Here is an 18,474-nt window from a genome sequence, read left to right as displayed (position 1 = left end):
ACCGCGAGAAACTTCCAGAAGGCTTGGCTGCTTCTTCCCATCACCTTATCCCTTCTCACCTTCTCCCCGTGTCCTCCAGGCATCCTCCTCAAAGTCATCTTGGATGTCCAGAAGAGAAGAGGGACCTCTCTCACTAGCAGGCTCTAGAGAAGACTTAGGTCTCTCCTGCCTGGCAGAACTGAAACTAAGACTTTAGGAGATCGAGGTGGGGGAAGAAACCCCCTCTGCCAGGAAACAGCCTGCAGCCCTTAGGACTCTCCTCCTCTTCTAGGGCTTTTTACAGCTCCTGGGCTGGCTTCTCTAAGGGTCTTCCCTCATAGAGATCCAGCCTGGTGCCTGCTTTTCTGGGAGATTTTTCTTCTGAAGAGAGTCCGGGTTTGTTGAACGTCATGTGGCGGGCAGATGCTTCTCTCTACTGTGGCAGAAAGGAGCCTGAGTTATAGCTGCACTGGTTGGGTGCGGGGCTTGGGTGGAAATGTGGGGGTGGGAGGAGGATGCTCTGCTTCAGCCCCCAGGCCTGTTCCATGTGTCCTTGTTCCCATTAGTCCAGACACCCACCCCCAACACACACACACAAACACATATGCCAACTCGACAGTGCCCTTGATCCAGATCAATAGCTTGTCCCGAGCCCCAGTCAATTCCTATTGTGTGGCTCTTGCCTTCCAGGGGAAGACGAACAAATGGGCATTCAAGCCCCAAGATAGGCACCTGTGGTGTTGCCTGATGTCCTTGTTCTTTTATGGCTCTCAGTTTGTAATTTTACTTTCTTGACCTTCCTTTTTACCCTTACTACTCCCTTCCCCAGCCCTCTCCAAGTTCTAGTTCCCTTCTCTGGGAAGCTTAACTACCCTAGAGAACCAAAGGCTGGAGGGAGAGAGTCTGGGAAAGAGATTAGTAGGAATTGAAAGGACTTCAGTGTTTGGGGAGCTCGGAAAACAGAGCCAGAGGCTGGAAATATTGATGTAGGGGAGGAGCAGCTCTCTTAGGAGGAGACTGACAGGATGGCATAGCTAGGTGGAAACATCAGATGGCCTCTGATGCAAGCTTTCTAGCTCTCCTGGAAGTACCTTCTGTGCAGCCATTTCAAATAAGGCTGAGCACTTTTGAGCCTGAGGAGCTGGGTAAAGCACCAGTCACAGAGGGGAAGGGAGCTGATGGGTATGATGGGGTGAACTACTCAGCTGATGTGATGAGAGTGGACAGAGTCGGCAGAGAGGATCACAGGAGATGGGCTCTGTAGGGGGCCAGCCTGCCAATACTGGAGCCAACCTGACACTGACAAGCCCTGGGGAGAGAGGCCAAGGTCAGAGATCAAGGCAGACGGGGTGGAGCATTTTGTGGGCCCAAATGAACAGAGGAAAGAAGAATTAAAGGGGCTGGTGAGGGAGGTTGGTAGGAGGTGGGGGGAAGCCAGGTAATAGAGAGGAAACAAAAAGAGGAAAACTATCATAGGGCAGGAAAACATCATTATGGGTTACCATTTATTGGACATTATATGTCAGTTCTCTGCTAAGTGTTTTATTTAATTCCCACAGTAATCCAATGAGGTAGGTATTATCTCCATTTCACATAAACAAAACAAAACAAAACAAAACAAAACAAAACAAAACCCTTGTGACCCAGAAAGTTAAAGTCATTTGGTCAAGGCCACAAAAGCAATAAGTAGCAGTCAGGATTCAAACCCAGATTTGCCCTGTGAAAGCCTGTTCTAACACCAGGCTATGCTGCACAAACATTAGAGGCAGGGGGTGGCTGGGAGATAAAGAGGGAAGATGAAAGAAGTGGAGGCGTGATGGCCCCACGGGAAGGGCAGGGAAGAGAAAGCAGGAATGGGAGACTCAGTCTTAGCTTTACAGGTCACATCCAGGACACATGTGTGTGGTTTTCTCTCCTATAAAACTCCCATCATACCTGCCATGACTTGTTCAATGCCTGCCTCCCCCACCAGCCTGTGAGCTCCATGTTTTGTTTGGTGTAACAACTCATGAGTAGTTATTGACTAAAGATAAGAGGGCTTGGGAAGCAGGGCTGATGGAGACTGGAGAATGAATGGATATATATAGGACAGAAAGAAAGACAGGCTTGGGATGGAGAATGACATTAGAGCTGCAAAACGGGGCTGGCTAGGGGCCAGCCGGGGAACTATGAAGGACCTGGGTCACCAGGAAACCTCCTAAGGGGGAAAGGGAGGATACCTACTGGGGACCAAGTACCAGGCTTGCTCTCTACATGTATTACCTTATTTAATCCTCATAATGATCCTATGAGACAGGTATTATTTTCATTTTCAGAGGAGAAAATTGAGGCTCAGAGATGTAACTTGTATGTGGTGACACAACAATTAACAGGTCAAGTCAGACTCTGAACCCACCCTTGACTCCAAAGCGGGTGCTCCTCCCTATATACCCTGCTGCCTCTCTGTGCTCGTCAGTGGGGTGTGTAGGAAGCAAAGGGGGAAGCTCTGACAGCTGAAATGAAAAACACGTTTTGAAGGATAGACACGCACTTGGGGGAGGGGGAGGAAGGGTGTCAGTTTTGCACTGGAGACTGAGCTACATGGAGTTAAGAGCAGGAAATGATCAATCAGTGTGGAAGGATGAGTAACCATTGAGAATGCAGACGGCAAGGTGAGAGAACAGGGAAAAGTAGGTATGATGGAGATGACAGCAAGAGCGATGGTGTGTTCCTGCAACTGTTACTGGCTGCAGAATGGGAGTCTCTCTGGCTTGAGATGTCATTTGTATGTAAACTGGATCTTTATAAGTATGGTTCTCTGTGGCCTATAGATGGCCATGATTAATTAGTACTTTTCAAAATTTTGAATGCATTTAGATTTAATGTGTTCTTTCCAGTCCCCCATTAATCCCACCATTTCTTATCTCCTTACACCTGCTGTTATTACCTGCCTGACCCCTGAAGGCATTTGAATTTGGAGACCTGTCATTTTGCAGAGGTGGGAATTCAGGCAGAAATCCAGAGGAAGGAGACTTGTCCTAGGTCTCACAATAACTGGCCGAGTCAAAACCTAAAATCCAGGCCTCGTGACAGCAAGCACCACAGTGTCTGTGGATTAATAACCACATTCAGAGTTATTTGTCCAAGTACACAGAAAAGATCCGTGGAAGTGAGATCTGAGAGGTGGTGATCGAAATTCAGGAAGCTATATTATGATTATGGCAGTTGTGAATAAGCAGTTTTGAAACAGATAAAGAGGGTTGAAAGAATGAGCACAGCAATCTAAGTTTGAATCTTTAAGAACTAGCTTTATTTCTTAAATGAAATCAGGATTCTCTGCTCACATTGTCCATCTATCTGCCTCCTCTCCCCGTGCTTACATCAACACTGCATATCTCATTCTGACCACAAGGCGTCACTCTTGTTTTTAACCATTATGTCATAGATCGTTTCCCAAATAGCACCAGGGGTTTGACATGGATATGAAAGAGGTGAGAGTGGGAGCAGTCTTAAATTCTGAGCAGATAACTAGATCTGGGTGAGTTTGGGGAAGGAAGTTCAAGGTGGTAGGGGCTCAAGAAGGCTAGGTTAGCAGGTATGGTGAGAATGGAAAGACGATGTTTCAAATGCCATCAGAGTCGCTCCACATAAAAAGCTTTGCCCATCTGATTAAGTTCCTGCTGGTACTGCCGATGTTCCTTTTCAAACAGCTGGTGCAGGGCGGCTTGACGGACCTGGTGGGGAGGGCAGAATACAGCATGACGTTTGCCTTCTGTTTACACCCCTTTCTCATTCTTTCTTCCTGGTTGCTTTCCCATCACCCGTGTTCTCCTGGGATCTGGATTTAGCTGTGACATAAAGCTAGGCAGGAGCATAGAGGCTGAACTCTCGGGGGAAGCCTACTCATTTTTTTTTTTTTCTCCATGAGTGAAGCCCTATGTTCAGCAAATATTTGCTGAGAACATACAGTGAACCAGAAACTGTTCTAGACATCTCGGATACAAAGATGGTGACATGACAGCAAGTGGGGACTCCAGGGAGAGAGAGAGATTCTGAGAGGCAGGTGCTGGGCACTAAGAAGCAGTTTTGAGTCTCACCAAGATGAGAGGAGCAGGAACTAGATTGCACTTTGGGACTTTAGAATGTGCCATCTGCAGCTGGATGCAATGAACTAGTTAATGAAAAAGAGCGTTGGTTTTAAAGAGTTATTGCTCTGGTGTAATGGTGAAAACCTCAGAGGCAAGTAAGAGAGGTGAGTAATGGCAGAGACGAAGAGCTTGGGAATCCAAGTGGGCAAAGGCCCTGGGCAGTACAGGATGAAACTTCAGGTCACCCTTGCTAGTACTCACCATGAGTAGCTGCTTGTTGGCCAATGCCAACTCCTGTGCCATAGTGTCCTGCATCCTTAGGATAGCATACGGGTTCCTCCTCTGTCTTAATGTCATCTGCCACAGGCAGTAAGTGTGTGAATTTTGCCACCTGCTGGAGGCATAAAAGTAGGGGTGGAATGGGTTAGACTTAGGAGTGGAGACAAAAACCCCATCAGTGAGGCTGTTTCTTCACCAGAACTTCTGTGCCAGTGTCAGAAGACTGCAAACTCCTTGAAAGAGTAACTAGAACTGGCTTAGAACCTAGTATATATTAAGTATATTATGTCATTTAATCATCATAATAACCATGTGTCGAAGATATTAATATTTGCATTATACAGATGGGAAAACTTAAAAGTTCAGATAGTTGCTCAAGGTCACTTAATGGCAGACCCGGGTATCAAATCCAATCTAAGGATTAATGTCTTTCATCATACCAGTGATACTCAATCCTGGCTAGACACATTCCAGAATCGTTTGTTAACGTTCATTAATACATTAAAGAAATATACACACGTTATCTTCTGTTCAGATAACCCTTGTTGACATTTTTTTAATGAAGTATTTTTTACAGAGGGCTGAAAAGTTAAATCCATACAGAAACATATACTAAATGAAAAGTGAAACCTTCATTCTTCTGCCCCAGTCTTTCTCAACAAAATTCTTGCAGTTCTTACAGTTTCACAATTCTTCTATCATATACCAGCAAGTGTATCTTTTAAATTTTTTAACATGAAATCATACATTTACATAAGCAGTATTACTTAACAATTTGGACTTTCATTCCATTTCATTTGCTTCATCCTGTTTAAAGGCTGCCTAGTGCTTTTGTACAGTTTAACCAGCTACATTGCGTCTAGGTTTTTCACTTTTATAAACAATGCTGTCATGAATACTCGTGTATGTACATTCTAGTGCTTTTGCACCCATGTGTATAATGTAAATAGCAGTAGAGTTTCCAGTTCAAAGGACATGTGAATTTAAAATTTAGATAGATTTCATCAAACTACCTTCATAAAAAGACTATATAACTCTTGACTACCACCAAAATTGTATGCATTCTTGATAACTTACATCCTTGCTAACTTGGGGTGCCTTAAAAACAGGGGTGTAAAGCTTTAAAAAACAAGCTTATCCTATCTAATCCCAGACCATTTAAGTTAGAATCTTCTGGGTGAAGACCTGTGTTTTTTCCAAAAGCTCACCAGGTGACGGAGATATTATAGTCTAGTCTTTTGAATCTTTGCATTCATTCATTCAACTAATACTGCATACTTACCACATGGTTAGTACAATGCCAGGCAACAAATACTTGAACTTTCCTTAAAAAATAAAAAAAGGAAAACAACAGAAACTTGCTCCAATTTTCCTTCAGGGACTGTGGAGCAAGGGGCAATCTGCTTGTGAAGCAAGGGCTGCTTCTTGTCCCCTCCATACCTGTCTGCCTTCTTGATGACCCCTAGCAATTTGGAGCAGATCTGAGAGGTGGCTTATGGAGGACAGGAGGGTAAAAAGGTCAAGTAGGGTAAGGAAAGGGATAGAAGCAGAGATTACCTGTCCACCATCTTCTTAAGTCCCAGGACCCTTTGTAAACTCTGCAAGAAAAGGGGGGTTCTGTTGACCTGCCTTGATCTCCAGTACCTCCCCCCCAGTACCCTAACGTAGTGGGAGACACATAGACCTTCCTCTTTTGAGAGAAGCTGTAGCCAATTTCCTAGAGGAGGTGGGGAGAAAGTCCTACTCCTTTCAGAATGGATCAAAGGAAACATGCAGGGGTTGGTATGCAACAAATATCTGAATACCTACTATGTGCCAGACATAGTCTCCCACTCCTGTTACTGTCCTCCTGTTACATCAAGGGCCTCTCAGGAAACCAACCATTTCCAGTAAATCGATCAGGAAACTCCTCCAATCCAGCCCCTTCTTCCAGTTCTGCATACCTCTTCTACTTGTACCATCTTTTCCACAGACATGTCTGCAGACTTGCTTGACATGGTCTTGGAAGACTGAGCAGGCTCTCCTTTCTGTTTAGTTTAGTCACCGAGGTTTCAGTAGTCATAGCAACATTTGCGCCTCCAACAATGACCCTAGGCCCAGGACTTGATTGGTCACCTGGGCTGCTGCCCTGGAGACCTGAAGGGAATCCTAGCTCTCCAGCCTTCTACTTGCGACACAGGCAATTCTGTGAGCAAGGACCACAGTCCCAATTTTAGGATTTCTTCTTTTGGGGTCCAAAGGAGTGTCCATACGATCCTAGGTCCAGAGAGCATATCATATGCCTGTTTTATTAAAAACCAAATGTAAAGGAATGACTCATTTGCTTAATTTTTCAGTTGTTCATTTTATTAAATAATTTATAAAGTCAGACTAGTATATTGGTCTGACCATTTCTTCACACTATCTCACAAATGAGGAGGGGGGTGGGTTATGTCAGGTGTCAAAACATTACCTTTTCAATTTATTCCTGACAGTATAGAATGGAAGTGGAAAGTAGATCCTTGCACACCAGGGAAGCTATGTTAATGTTTCAACACATCCTGGTTTAAGTGGAGCCCCAGGGTGAGTTGTTCCACATACCACTCATGGCCTCGTCCAGCCTCCCCATCAGTTCTTGTCTGCCTTTCCCACCAATCAACTCTCACACCCAAATGGTTCCCATTCAACCGTGTACAAAGGGGTAGATACAGAGGACAAGACCCAAGCCCCGTCACCTCAGCTCTCACTCTCGGGATTATTTATAGTCTGGAAAAGGGCAGATGAACCATGACCAAAACCAAGTGAGGATTTTTAAGGAAGCTTTGACAAATATTAAGAAAAAACATCTGAATTCAACTCCAGAGAAAAGTGCTACCAAGGGAAAATAAAGTCTTAACTAATGTTCTGAAACTGGCCACAAGAAAGGGTGGGGGAATGATCCTCTAGGCATGATCCACCTTGAGTTCTGAACACAGCCGGACCTTCAGCTGATCCAGTCTGGGCTGCTGAGCCAGACCTGAGGGTCACCCGGCGAGCACACTGCAGTCCATCTGGCTCTAGCAGCAGTGAGAGCCCGGCAGCTCCATCACAGAGTACTCTCCAGTGTGTTGTAGTTGTCCTTAAAGCTCTTCAATTCGAGGAAATGCTTGGCACGTTTACTCTTCTGACTGGAGGGGAGGTATGTCACCTGGATGGTTGTTGGGGAGACTTCAGGAGACTGGGTTAGGTCTCTGGCTGCTGACTGATGTTGTCGCTGAGAGCTCCCACTTCGTGCTTTGACCCTGAAGAATACAGAGAGGGCAGATCATGGACAGAATGAGGACTAACAGAAAACAATTCAAGGTTTATCCATTCTATAAACGCAACTGTAGCCACAAATGGTCTCTGTCCTATTTTATAAACTAGCTATTAAAATCCCATCCAGTAGCTTAGAAACAGCAGAGAAACCATTTCTCCCACTGAGTCCCTGCCTCTGGCTCAACCTTGTCTTCATCTCACTATCCTTCAAGAAAACTTAATTCTGTTGATTCACCTAATGTCTGTATGCCACTAATATACTCTGAGTCCAAAGACAGTCCCTTGAAACAACTGAATACCAAAAAATAATACTGAAGTAACTACTGAATACTTACCACGTTAGGACATTAAACTTGGCACTTCACTAACATCTCATTTACTAACATCCCACCTATATGGTGGTTATCATCCCCATTTTGCAGGTTAGGAAACTGAGGGTCCATTAAGTAACTTGCCTGAGGTCACAAAGCTAGTAAGTGACAGAGAGCTGGGATTCAAACCTAAGTTTGTCAGATTTCAGTGCCTATATTCTTCACTATACCCACTGAAATTTTCTACATACTAAAAATCAAAGAGACTGAATTTTTTTAAAAAATCGCGGTAAAATATACATAAAAATTTACCATCCTAACCATTTTTATGTTTACAGTTCAGCACTGTTAAGTACATTCACACTGTTGTATAACCAACCTCTAGAATTCTTTTCATCTTGTAAAATAAACCCTACTTATTAAACAACTCTCTAGTCCCCCTTCCTTCCAGCCCCTGGCAACCACCATTCTACTTTCTGTGTCTATGATTTTTGACCACTCTAGGTACCTCACATAAATGGAATCACACAATATGTATCTTTAAAAGAAACCGAATTCTGAATAGGCCTCCTGCCTGATTTCTAGACCACACGTCCTCTTCCACTCTCTCCACATGTGCATTTTCATTAGTGTTCTAAGTAGTTTCTACCAGACCTTTTGTCTTTAGAACAAGCTAGATTATTTTTAAGAATAGAGAGAAGACAGAACAGACAAACTCTTTATCTTAAGAGAAAAAGTCATACTTGACAAAGCAGAAAACAGATGTATTCTTTTCATGGCTGGTAACTAATTTTTTATTCTAGGTTGGTTTTACCTCTTTACCTTTTCAGCTAAACATCTGCATAAAGAACATAATGAAGCTTTATGAGCGCATATTTAAAACATTCCCAGACAAAGGTCATTCTTCCTCTTCTATAACACAAACCCTGAAGAGCTGACTCTTTAGTGATATCTTTTATTTTAAACAGGGTTACTGATACTTTAAGTGGTAATAAACACAGCATGTAATTCTTACTTTTATCAGACCATGACATAAAAGGAGACACTGGGACCCTGGAAGAGAAGGAATCTTTGTGTGCTGAAACACTTTTTTCCCTTTATTGGTGTGATAGGTTACACCAATTCCTACAATTTACTGAGCTGGACTGGAAAAATAAAAACAAAAGCCAAAAGCCAACAAAAGAAACAGATGTACAAGCACAAAAGTAGGAGAAACTTCTCTTGTCAGCTTGTAGAGCAGTATCTGTTCTCCAATGTGAGTGAGAGGCAGCTCTAACAGTCTAGGACCTGACAACTCTGTTATCACAGATTTTGTTCACATTGCTTTTGAAGGTCATCTCACTGTGGGAACAGTCCAGCACCCCTGTATCCTCTAACCAGCTCCATCTGACACATTCCCCTCCAAACTCACACGGTGGCCAGCTCACTCAGGGCCTCCTGATAGCGCAGGTACTCACTCTGGCCAAAGACCTGAAGAAAGAGGAAGGAAGAATGAGGCTCTCAGTCTAAGGAACCCCTTTAGCTCTTCGGAGGAGTAAGTGGCCGTCCAGCTTACCCCTGTCCCATAGCGGGCTGTCTCATAGCCATCCAGCAGTGTATCCACAAGCGCCTTGCGCACACCCTTGAAAGGAGTACTAGTGTTTCGAAGATCTAGCAGGTAGGAGCGGAAATTCTTGCCCATTAAGGAACGGGGATGCCGGCCTTCAGCATGAAATGGGATCTCTGTGGAGATAACAGAACAATGATAGTCCCCCTTTTTCATTCATTGTCTTTCTAATTAATTTCCCAAACTTAGAAATGGGCCGATGAGTGAGTTGGGGGGAAATTCTAAAAGAATTAAAAAGACTAGCGGGGTGGGAAGGGACAGACTGGGATTTCAAAATGTAGAATAGATAAACAAGATTATACTGTGTAGCACAGGGAAATATATACAAGATCTTGTGGTAGCTCACAGCAAAAAAAAATGTGACAATGAATATATGTATGTTCATGTATAACTGAAAAATTGTGCTCTACATTGGAATTTGACACAACATTGTAAAATGACTATAACTCAATAATATAAATGTTAAAAAATTAAAAAAAAAGAAAAACAAAAATGACTAAAGATACAGAGCTGTGTCTGGGTGGTCATATGGTGGTGGCAATACAACTGTTAAGCTGTATCAATGATACATGATAGTGCCCTCTTACCCATAGTTTAAGATTTAACCTACGTTTTGGTAGAGATAGAGCATTTTTGATAGTGGTCATAGAATGGAAAAAAACTCAAGAACCCTCTATGTAGGCTTAGTGAAAAGGCAGGTGTTGCCTGTCTTTTGTGGAAAAACAAGCAATTACCATCATCCAGTTGATGAAACTAAAGGTCTAGAGAGAACAAAACAAATCCAGGTTTTTTGGAGAAAAAAAATAACTTGCCTACATCATTTCCTTAGGTAAAATAGTAACCCAGTATTCTCAAAACTCTAGGAAATTCCTACTATCCAGGGATGTGCAGAAATGACAAATTCTAATGTATAAAATGGGTTCCTCCCTCTCTTCCCCAGGTGAGCTTTCAGGATCCTGAATGGCCATCAAGCAGCCCTTACCAGAGGCACGGATGGCATCCAGAGCTTTCATCCTGTATAGGTAGTTGTAGCAACCTGCTGAGAAAAGAGACTGGTCTCAGGCATAACCCTTAAAAGATTCTCCAAACTCCAGCAAGCCAATAAATGCCTCCCATATCTAACATATAGCCAGTAACAAGAAACCACTGGCAAAACCAGCAGCTATGTTGACCACCCTGAGAGTAAAGGAATTCTGAATTTGTGGAACTCCTCACTGGAGTGTCCTCCAAGAGCATGCTACCTACATTGATTTCCCTGGGTTTCCAGCTGTAGCAGTCTTGCATCATCATCTGCAAGGAGCTGAGGTTCATACTTGATATCCTGAACCCTGGATAGTCGGATATCAATCTCCTCTTTTAAGTCCTGTTCATGGGAAGAAAATAATACATAACCACTTAGCCTGTACTTTGCTTCTCATCAGTCTGGAAATGGGACAGAGCAGGTGAACAGAAGCAGAGAGAATGCTCATTTGGCTAGTGAAACTGCCAGACAGGACTCAATAATTTAAGAATGGGACTGGCTTCTCTAAGAACCTTTCCAAACTGTACATCTCTAAGCTAGATCTTTTAACCTGCTAGAATTCCTTCAAGCTCTATAGCATCAACATTATGTTCAACTTTCAATTGGATTTAGAAGAATCTTGGTTGGGTGTCATAAAGAATTCCTTGAGCTGGGAAAAAAGTGGACATCAGCTAGAAGTCATAATCTACTCTAAAAACCTATACAGAGACCTCATGTGATTTATAATAGTTTGGGACTATCCCTACCTGGTGGACCACAGGATTTCTACAGGCTTTCTTCCAGAGCATATTGAATTTTTTAAGTAGGTAATTAAAAAAAAGATACTAAAGGTGTCACCCCCCACTTAACCCAGAAGTAACCACTGTGAACAGCTTCATATTCATTTCTCTCATTTAAGAGGGTTGCCAGAGCCCCAGGAAATATTCTTTCTTCTTGTAACTTTTTAGAAACTTCCAGCATGAACCATATCATACACAGAATGCATATGACATATATGTTCATTTTAAATAATTATAAAATTCATTAAGATGGACACCTGTATCCACTATCCCGTTTATGAACTGGGACACTACCAATGACTTTGAAGCCTTGTGTGCCCATCGCTGATTGAATGCAACCCCCCAATCTTAATGTCAACAGCCTATTTTTCTTTACTGTTTTACTGCCTATTTCACCCTGAAAAATGTTTAGTTTGTCTGGTTTTCAACTTCATACAAATGGAAAAATACTTCTTGAATTCCTCTGCAACCTATTTTTTAAAATTTAAATAAACTTTATTGAGGTTGAAATTACATGCAATTAAATGCATCCATTTTTAAGTGTAGGTTGAAGAATTCTGACAAATGAATACACCCATTCAACCACCATAGCAATCAAGATACAGAACATTTCCATCACCCCAAAATATACTTCATATATCTTTCCCTCCCTGCCCCAGGCAACAGTGATGTGCTTGCTATCAATACAGTTCTGCCTATTCTAGAATTCCATACAAATAAACAGACTCATATGGTACATATTCAGCCTTCTGGCATTTTTTCACTATGTTTTTGAGATTCATGTTTGTGATTCATTTTTTCCATTCAAAAATATTTTAGAGATTCACTGGTGTTCATATATTTATCTTCAGTATGTTTTCATTCCTTCTAATATACTAGAATGTAAATATGTCATTATATATCCATTTTTAAGTGGACACTTAAGAGTAAGTTTCTTTTTAAAATATTACAGACAATGTTGTGAGTATTCTTGGACATGTCTTCGGGTACACATGAGCAAAAATTAATTTTTCTATGGTAGGAGTAGAATTGCTGGGCTGTGGATTAGGTACATTTGCAATCTCACTGGACAATGATCAAATATTTTTCAAAGCAGTTTTACTAATTTATACTTCCACAAGAAATGGATGAGAATTTACAAGAGAATTTTTTAAAGCAAAAGGAATCTTTGTCTCATGTAATGGGGTGGGGAGGGAGGGGATCATCCTAAATAGTCAAAAGTTTTGATTGGTTCATGACATACAGGAAACTAACGCTATATCCCTCTTTCCGTCTTATGGGAGGCAATTGGCATTTAGAGAACTGAGGGAACGTGGAAGCACTGTTGACATCTTCCCTGAGGCTTTCCATGAAACACATTAGCCAAGAACAAAGAGGGGAGGGTTACAGCACTGAAAGAAATGAAAGCGCATTGGTCTAGGAACTGACAGAATTGTGTACCAGCTCAGCTCTCCCACTAACCTGCTTTTCACTCAGCAATGAGTTACTGACTGTATACTATGGGTAGGCCCTGGCTTTACAGCAGTGAACAAAGCTGGTATGGTGCCTACATTCTTGAAGTTCAGGAAAGAGAGAGGCATTAAACAAATGAATATAAAAGAAAATTTCTGGTAAAATGGTATCTGAAAACAAAGAGGACCTACTTTATAATGGGTCATAAGCATTCCTCTTTGTAGGAAATATTTGAGGTAAGATCTAAAGATCAAATCAGCTAGTCAATTGAAGACCAGAGGTTAGTTCATTCTAGGCCACAGTAACAGCATATGTAAAGACGAAAAAAATTCAACCCGTGTAGCTGGCTGCCAGTGATCAGGGGAGAGCCACACAAAAGGAGGTTGATAAGGGCAGCAGGCACCTTTTACCCAGAAGCAGAAGACAGAAGAAACAGGGTGGGGGTGGTAGTGGGATATCAAGAGTTCTCATTTAGACATGTTGGGTTTGATATGCCTATCAGACATCTAACTGGCAATGTTAGGTACGCAATTGGATATACAAGTAGGGAACATGTAAAGGTTTGGGATAGAGACAAAATTTCATCAGTAGGTATTTAAAGCCAAGGAAAAGAAAGCAATTACCCAAGGAAAGCCTACAGACAGAGACTATTTGGTTTTTCACTTCCTGTAAGTCTTTACATAAGTTGCTTCCTTTTCTCAGGTGTGTTTGTAACATGAATGATCAAACTAGATGATTTATGGGGCCCTTATAAATCTAAAGTTGTGCAAAGGCAACCCCTCTCACTGATCTGGGGCTAATTCTAACTACCCTAACCTCATTCTAAAACAAACAAAAACTCCAAACCAGAAAACACTGGGTAGTTTAAGTTGAACCGGGAAAACATCTTACCACAAAGAGTTGGGAATTAGTTAATCTAAGTCCTTCATTCTGCAGTGCAAAAAACTGAAATTCCTGGATAAGCTACATGCTGTGCCACAGCAGGGAGCAGGTAAGCCAGGGCCAAGCTGACCTTTATTGCTCAATATCCTAAGGTAAGCACATGGGTAACTGGCCAAGAAAACATGAGAAATCAGTCACTTCTAAATTTCATTGTGGGCCATAATAGATCTGGAAAACCAGGCCCATCTAGTGCCTTAAGGACCTACCTTGGGGGCATTGTGTCCCACAGGGACATGAGGTCCCCTTCGGGATTTCATTGCAAAGCGCATGATTTGCCTCTTCACAAAAATAAATAGTAGTACAAACACCTGTCCGAAAGATATGAGAGAAATAAAGAATCTTTAATAAAAAAAGTTAGTTAAAAAATAAGGCATGCCTTCATTTCAAATTCCCCAACTCGGGCTCTCAGTAATGCTTTGGAGTATAAACTGTGGACAAAGCAAGGCCGTCAGAGATGCGGTGGCTAAAGAGAAGCCTGGAGCGGAAAGGCGTTGGGGGCTCTGCATCCTACGGTTTAGAGGGAGGGTTCTCGGCCAGGGGCGGGGCGGTCCGAGTTGCTGACTTATGCTCCCAGGTACTCCTGGGATAGGCGTCAAAGCCCTGAAAAAGCGCAGGTGAGTGGGTGGAGAATGAGGACAGGGACCTGCTCAAGAGGAGGGTCTCTACCGAGTCAGACGCGACAACAGGAATGGGGTGGGGGTTCTCCTCACCAAGCTCCCGTAGGCCATCACCAGCACGACATTCACGCCGGACAGCCAGTTACTGCCGGACGCCATGGCCTCCCCACCCCGCGCAGACCTGCTCCGCTTTACCCCACTGCCCTGCCTCGTCAGCCCAGGCTCCGCCGAGGCAACGGCGCCTGACTTTCCCGAAGCGCCCCGGCCATTTCCTTACGCGGAAAAACCAAGGCTGACCCGGCCTGAAAACATGGCGGACGGGGGGAGGGCTAGGAAAGAAGAACAACGCCTTCCCGCTTCCCCCCAGCACGTGACTCAGGCAGGCAATGGCAACCGGGACCGGCTAGTGCGGAGACGCGGAACTACGCCAGTAAGAGGAAGCGAGGCCATCCGTGCGTCACGTGGTGGAGGCGGGGCCGCCGTAGAGGAGGCGGGGCGGACGCACGGAGCCGGAGTGAGCTGTCTCGTGGCGAGGCGGCACGCGCACGCTTGCGTGCGCGTCCCTTTTCGCGTCACGTGCTGGGGGACGCAGGAAGGCAAGTGGGAGGGGGAAGGCGCGAGAGCGAGCGCGAGAGGAAAAAGGAGGGAGGGGGGTGGGGAGGAGGGAACCTTATATCACGTGACAGGGGCGGCGCGGCCCGGGGTGTCAGTGTGGAGGAGACTGAGGTAAAGTTGGGAGCGCAGCGGCGTTGGCGGCGGCGGCGGCGGCAGCGGCAGCGCGGCGGGGCCGGGTATTGTCCGCGGCCCCTTTAAATCCGCGATCCCCCTTTTACCCTCCCCCCTTTCTCCCCTACCCCTGCCGTATCCTCCTCCTTCGGTAGGCCCCCCCGCACCGTGTGTTCCCCACTGTACACCCCCCCTTCCTAGTCGTGCGAGCCCTGGCGCCCTCCCCCCAACCCCGAGTTGGCCGCTGGAGGTTTTGTTTATGGTTGGGTTCGCGGCCTAGTGGGCCGCGCCAGAGCCGGGGCCTCGATTTGGGAGCGTGGCCGGGGCGGGGCTTGGGGCAGCCGGAGGGGGGGGCCATGCGGCTAGAGCCTGAGAAGGGGGGAGAGCGAGAAAGCGCGAGCGAGCGAGGCCTGGGCCCCGCCTGAGGTAGGGCCCTCTCTTAACCCTGGCCGGTGCCTGCAAGAAGACGAGGGGGCCTCCTCCCTTTCCAACCCTCTGCGGGCCTCCTGTGATCCGGATCCGGCCTGGTTTGGGGGTGGCGGTAGGGAGGGAGGGCGATGGGGTGGAGCTGCCCCAAACTCCCCCATGTGGCCCTCAGTTTGGAGTGCGGGGGATTAATTTGTTCCGGGTGGGAGGTAAGGAGGCGATTGGCCCTGTGAGCTCCCGATGTGGCGCTGAGCCGGGTGAGCCTCCCATCCTCCACGCGTGGGCTTGCGTCCCCTCTCCGTTTGCAGCCTCTTTGTCAGCTCTTCTTATTATCCTTCCTTCTTTCTCATCGCCCTAGCTCTTGAAATATGTATTTTTTGCTGCTGTCTTTAGCTTCCTGTCGTCCATACTGTTGTTTTGGGTACCCTAAACAATTATGTTATTTGGGAAGCTGGACATGGAGGCCCCTATGGGATATATTACGCCTAAGGGACGTCACTAGAGCACTGAGGTGTATTCGTTCACTCTTCTCAAAATGGGACAGGAATTCCCAATGTCTTCAGACCCTTCATGTTGTGGACAGTCCCTAAATTGCTTTGCAAACTGATGTCACAAACAGGAGGCTGCTCCTTTTCCACCGTTCTTGAAATGTAGCCATCTCTGGTGTAGGATGTTGTGGAAAGAAAAACACCACAGTAACAGGCCTTTTTTTGTTGTTATTGTTATCCTTTTTGCCTTTGTCCCTGATTATTCTTTGGAGAACCCCCCCCCCCCCCCCCTTTTTGTTTCCTCCCTATCCACCTTTCACTGCTCATATCCTGCTTTAGGGATATCTGATGTGACTTGCTGGGAGGTGATGAGGGTCAGTGACAACCAGCTTTTCTAGAGAGCGAAAACGTCTTGGCTGTGTATGGGTGGGTTGATAAAACTGCTTTGAGATCCTACAACCATTGTCTTTGAAGATTAGACTATCCCAGTGATTATTTCCTTTGTGAATGGGAAGTTGGGAAGTTTTGCTCGCATGTAAGCTAATGATGAAAGGCCTTAAAATGTACTGTTTTGCTTTTGATTTTTAAAGCCCCTTCTTTCTCAAATGTGTCCTAATTGGGAAGTACTCTTTTTTTTTAAAAAAAGGGATGCTGGGGTCATTTCCAGAGCATCTAGGGGGATTAGTTGCTCTGTTAGAAGTAACAAGCCTTACCCACCCTAGTCCAGCTTCAGAGTTTCTGAATTGTTTCTCAAATTAGATTGTAAGCTCCCTGAGGGCAGCGACTAAGTCATATTGCTTTTGTATTTTTAAAGTACTGGACACATAGTAGATACTCAATAAATACTTGTTACTTATTTTTTTCGGTAAAATTTCTCTGGCTATTTTTTTAAGTAGCTGGTTTTCAAAAAATGGTCAAGGGCATTCCTGTGTTGAAACCTGTATTTGTTCCTGCACTATTCCCTTGGTCTCCAATACTTCTCACCTATTTCCTTTAAATATTTTTATTTTCTAAGAAAGAGTACTTGACAAGATTCCTCGTCTCCACTGTGATAACTCTGGGTATGTTGTCTCTGCTAATTCTGTGCCCTCCAGTGATCCTTCCCAGATCACTTACTTTTGACCTGTTGCTCAGTGTTGTTACTAGCTAGGTGGTAAAATTTTCCTAGTCACACATTTCAAAGCATTTGTAAGTGAGAAATGGAAGTTAATAGCAAGAGTAATCAGGAGGATTTTTTCCCCTCTAATTATGTGGCTTTTAAGATGACTTTTTAATATGTTTACATTGGTACCGTACACACAGTTGTCCATATAGCTAGTCATGCAATTCATATCTGCAGTGTAACTCATACTCATGAATTGAAATCACATGTGGAGTAGAAAGCAAGCAATACTTGTACCTTACTGGAGTGGCTACTCTCATGTTAGAATCTTTACCTAAGAGCCTCTTTTTAATAAAGCTTAGTAGTTTTACTTTTTTCCCCCCCTCTGATTTGAATCCAGGGGTACTTAGTTGAACAACACTTTTTTTTTTTAATTAACTGTTGAAACTTGACAGTAATGCTGGCCTGGGAAAGCGGACTACTGTGTATCAAATAATCCTATACTACCTAAACATATTTATAGGCCTTTTTGTGCACATGTGTGTAAGGGGAAGAGATAATAGTTAAAAATTAGCTCTGATTGAAGTTTTCTTAAAAATATTTTTATTAAAAATATCTTGGTGATAGGGAACGTAGGATTCTTAATGACTGCATTAGAAAATAAAAACCTATGTAACATATTGACCCAACTTGGTGAAGAATTTATCTACAGGAAAGTCAGCTTTCTTTGTGACCCCAAGAAACAGGTGAAATTCTCTTTCCTAGTGGTTAATCCTTACATTTTTTTTTTAGGGTGAAATTCTCTTTCCTAGTGGTTAATCCTTACATTTTTTTTTAAAAGCCCATCCCACCCCTCCCTCAAATCCAGCAATGTCTTCCGGGCAGCTAAGAATTACCCTGTATGAAGTTTCATTAATGAAAAAAAAATTAAACATAGAGCAGAAAAGTATAAACTTGTCTTCTTTGGAAGGGAATAAAACAATGCAGAGTAACCTCTTATTTTGAGCACTCCGTCATATGATGAATGTTTTCTTTGTTTATTAAATACAGCAGCTGAGATTGCATTATAAAAGTATGAATGAAGGCAACTTAAATTCAGTAGAATCCTTGCTTGTTAGAAGTGTTATAACAAAAACTGCTCTGGTTTTGTGAAGGCCTTGTGTGTTTCATGTCTCTTTTAAAGACTCAACAAAGTCATCTTGCTGGCAATGTTTCAAGTTTAAAATTATTTCCCAGAGGCACTTTCTTCCAAATAAAACTTTGGGCTAGATGCTTTTAGGACAAATTTGGGATTCTCTGTATATTAAGGTGAGTGGTGGAGGGTAATTGCAATTCCAGTGTCTGGAAACTGTGGACTTAGGAAACCAACAGAAACAGCCACAAAAGAAGTGTGTTGAAAGTAT

The 18,474-nt window shown here is 43.8% G+C and overlaps 3 protein-coding genes across 47 annotated transcripts in view; 1 reads left to right on the top strand and 2 right to left on the bottom strand.

Moving 5' to 3' along the window:
- Positions 1 to 3,241: 3,241 nt before the first annotated feature.
- Positions 3,242 to 6,502, bottom strand: CFAP141 (cilia and flagella associated protein 141). 4 transcript variants are annotated; one of them, XM_072946492.1, is made up of 4 exons: positions 6,207 to 6,502; positions 5,883 to 5,923; positions 4,308 to 4,440; positions 3,242 to 3,692 (listed from the first exon to the last, which is right to left on the bottom strand). In XM_072946492.1, the coding sequence occupies exons 1-4, from the start codon at positions 6,264 to 6,266 to the stop codon at positions 3,591 to 3,593; spliced, it is 336 nt and encodes a 111-aa protein (XP_072802593.1). In that variant the 5' UTR covers positions 6,267 to 6,502; the 3' UTR covers positions 3,242 to 3,590. The 4 variants fall into 4 exon arrangements, with proteins under 4 accessions (XP_072802593.1, XP_072802594.1, XP_072802595.1 ...); XM_072946493.1 differs by having other exon boundaries at positions 4,308 to 4,437; XM_072946494.1 differs by having other exon boundaries at positions 6,269 to 6,502.
- Positions 6,503 to 6,644: 142 nt separating this feature from the next.
- On the bottom strand, positions 6,645 to 14,794 carry C21H1orf43 (chromosome 21 C1orf43 homolog). Of its 5 annotated transcripts, none has more exons than XM_072946491.1 (7): positions 14,607 to 14,794; positions 13,919 to 14,020; positions 10,764 to 10,881; positions 10,501 to 10,557; positions 9,468 to 9,634; positions 9,324 to 9,382; positions 6,645 to 7,585 (listed from the first exon to the last, which is right to left on the bottom strand). In XM_072946491.1, the coding sequence occupies exons 2-7, from the start codon at positions 13,979 to 13,981 to the stop codon at positions 7,390 to 7,392; spliced, it is 660 nt and encodes a 219-aa protein (XP_072802592.1). In that variant the 5' UTR covers positions 13,982 to 14,020; positions 14,607 to 14,794; the 3' UTR covers positions 6,645 to 7,389. The 5 variants fall into 5 exon arrangements, with proteins under 5 accessions (XP_072802592.1, XP_015103707.1, XP_006214746.1 ...); XM_015248221.3 differs by having other exon boundaries at positions 14,423 to 14,793; XM_006214684.3 differs by having other exon boundaries at positions 10,501 to 10,554; positions 14,423 to 14,792.
- UBAP2L (ubiquitin associated protein 2 like) overlaps positions 14,254 to 18,474 on the top strand; it is a 39,268-nt gene continuing 35,047 nt past the window's right edge. For 27 of the 38 annotated variants that reach the window (XM_072946484.1, XM_072946483.1, XM_031689055.2 and 24 more), the window contains exon 1: positions 15,006 to 15,120. The gene's annotated coding sequence lies outside the window, so the exon portion shown is untranslated. Of the gene's footprint in view, positions 14,327 to 14,927; positions 15,121 to 18,474 lie in introns of those variants that run through there. The other 11 variants (XM_031689054.2, XM_031689047.2, XM_031689040.2 and 8 more) reach the window with 3 other exon arrangements.

Source organism: Vicugna pacos, chromosome 21 (assembly GCF_048564905.1).
Source record: "Vicugna pacos chromosome 21, VicPac4, whole genome shotgun sequence".
Taxonomy (NCBI): domain Eukaryota; kingdom Metazoa; phylum Chordata; class Mammalia; order Artiodactyla; family Camelidae; genus Vicugna; species Vicugna pacos.
The sequence above is the reverse complement of the archived record's forward strand: the minus strand, read 5'-3'. Positions and strand labels throughout refer to the sequence as shown.

Excerpts from the sequence above, each read along its gene's own strand:
- CFAP141 (XM_072946492.1), bottom strand. The coding sequence starts at position 6,266 with ATGCAGAACTGGAAGAAGGGGCTGGATTGGAGGAGTTTCCTGATCGAT. Across the intron at positions 5,924-6,206 it reads TGATCGATTTACTGGAAATG|AGTTTACAAAGGGTCCTGGG; the intron begins GTTGGTTTCCTG and ends CTTTTCTTGCAG. Across the intron at positions 3,693-4,307 it reads CCAACAAGCAGCTACTCATG|GTCCGTCAAGCCGCCCTGCA; the intron begins GTGAGTACTAGC and ends CCTCCCCACCAG.
- C21H1orf43 (XM_015248221.3), bottom strand. The coding sequence starts at position 14,488 with ATGGCGTCCGGCAGTAACTGGCTGTCCGGCGTGAATGTCGTGCTGGTG. Across the intron at positions 14,021-14,422 it reads TGATGGCCTACGGGAGCTTG|GTGTTTGTACTACTATTTAT; the intron begins GTGAGGAGAACC and ends TCTTTCGGACAG. Across the intron at positions 9,635-10,500 it reads GGATGCCATCCGTGCCTCTG|AGATCCCATTTCATGCTGAA; the intron begins GTAAGGGCTGCT and ends TTATCTCCACAG.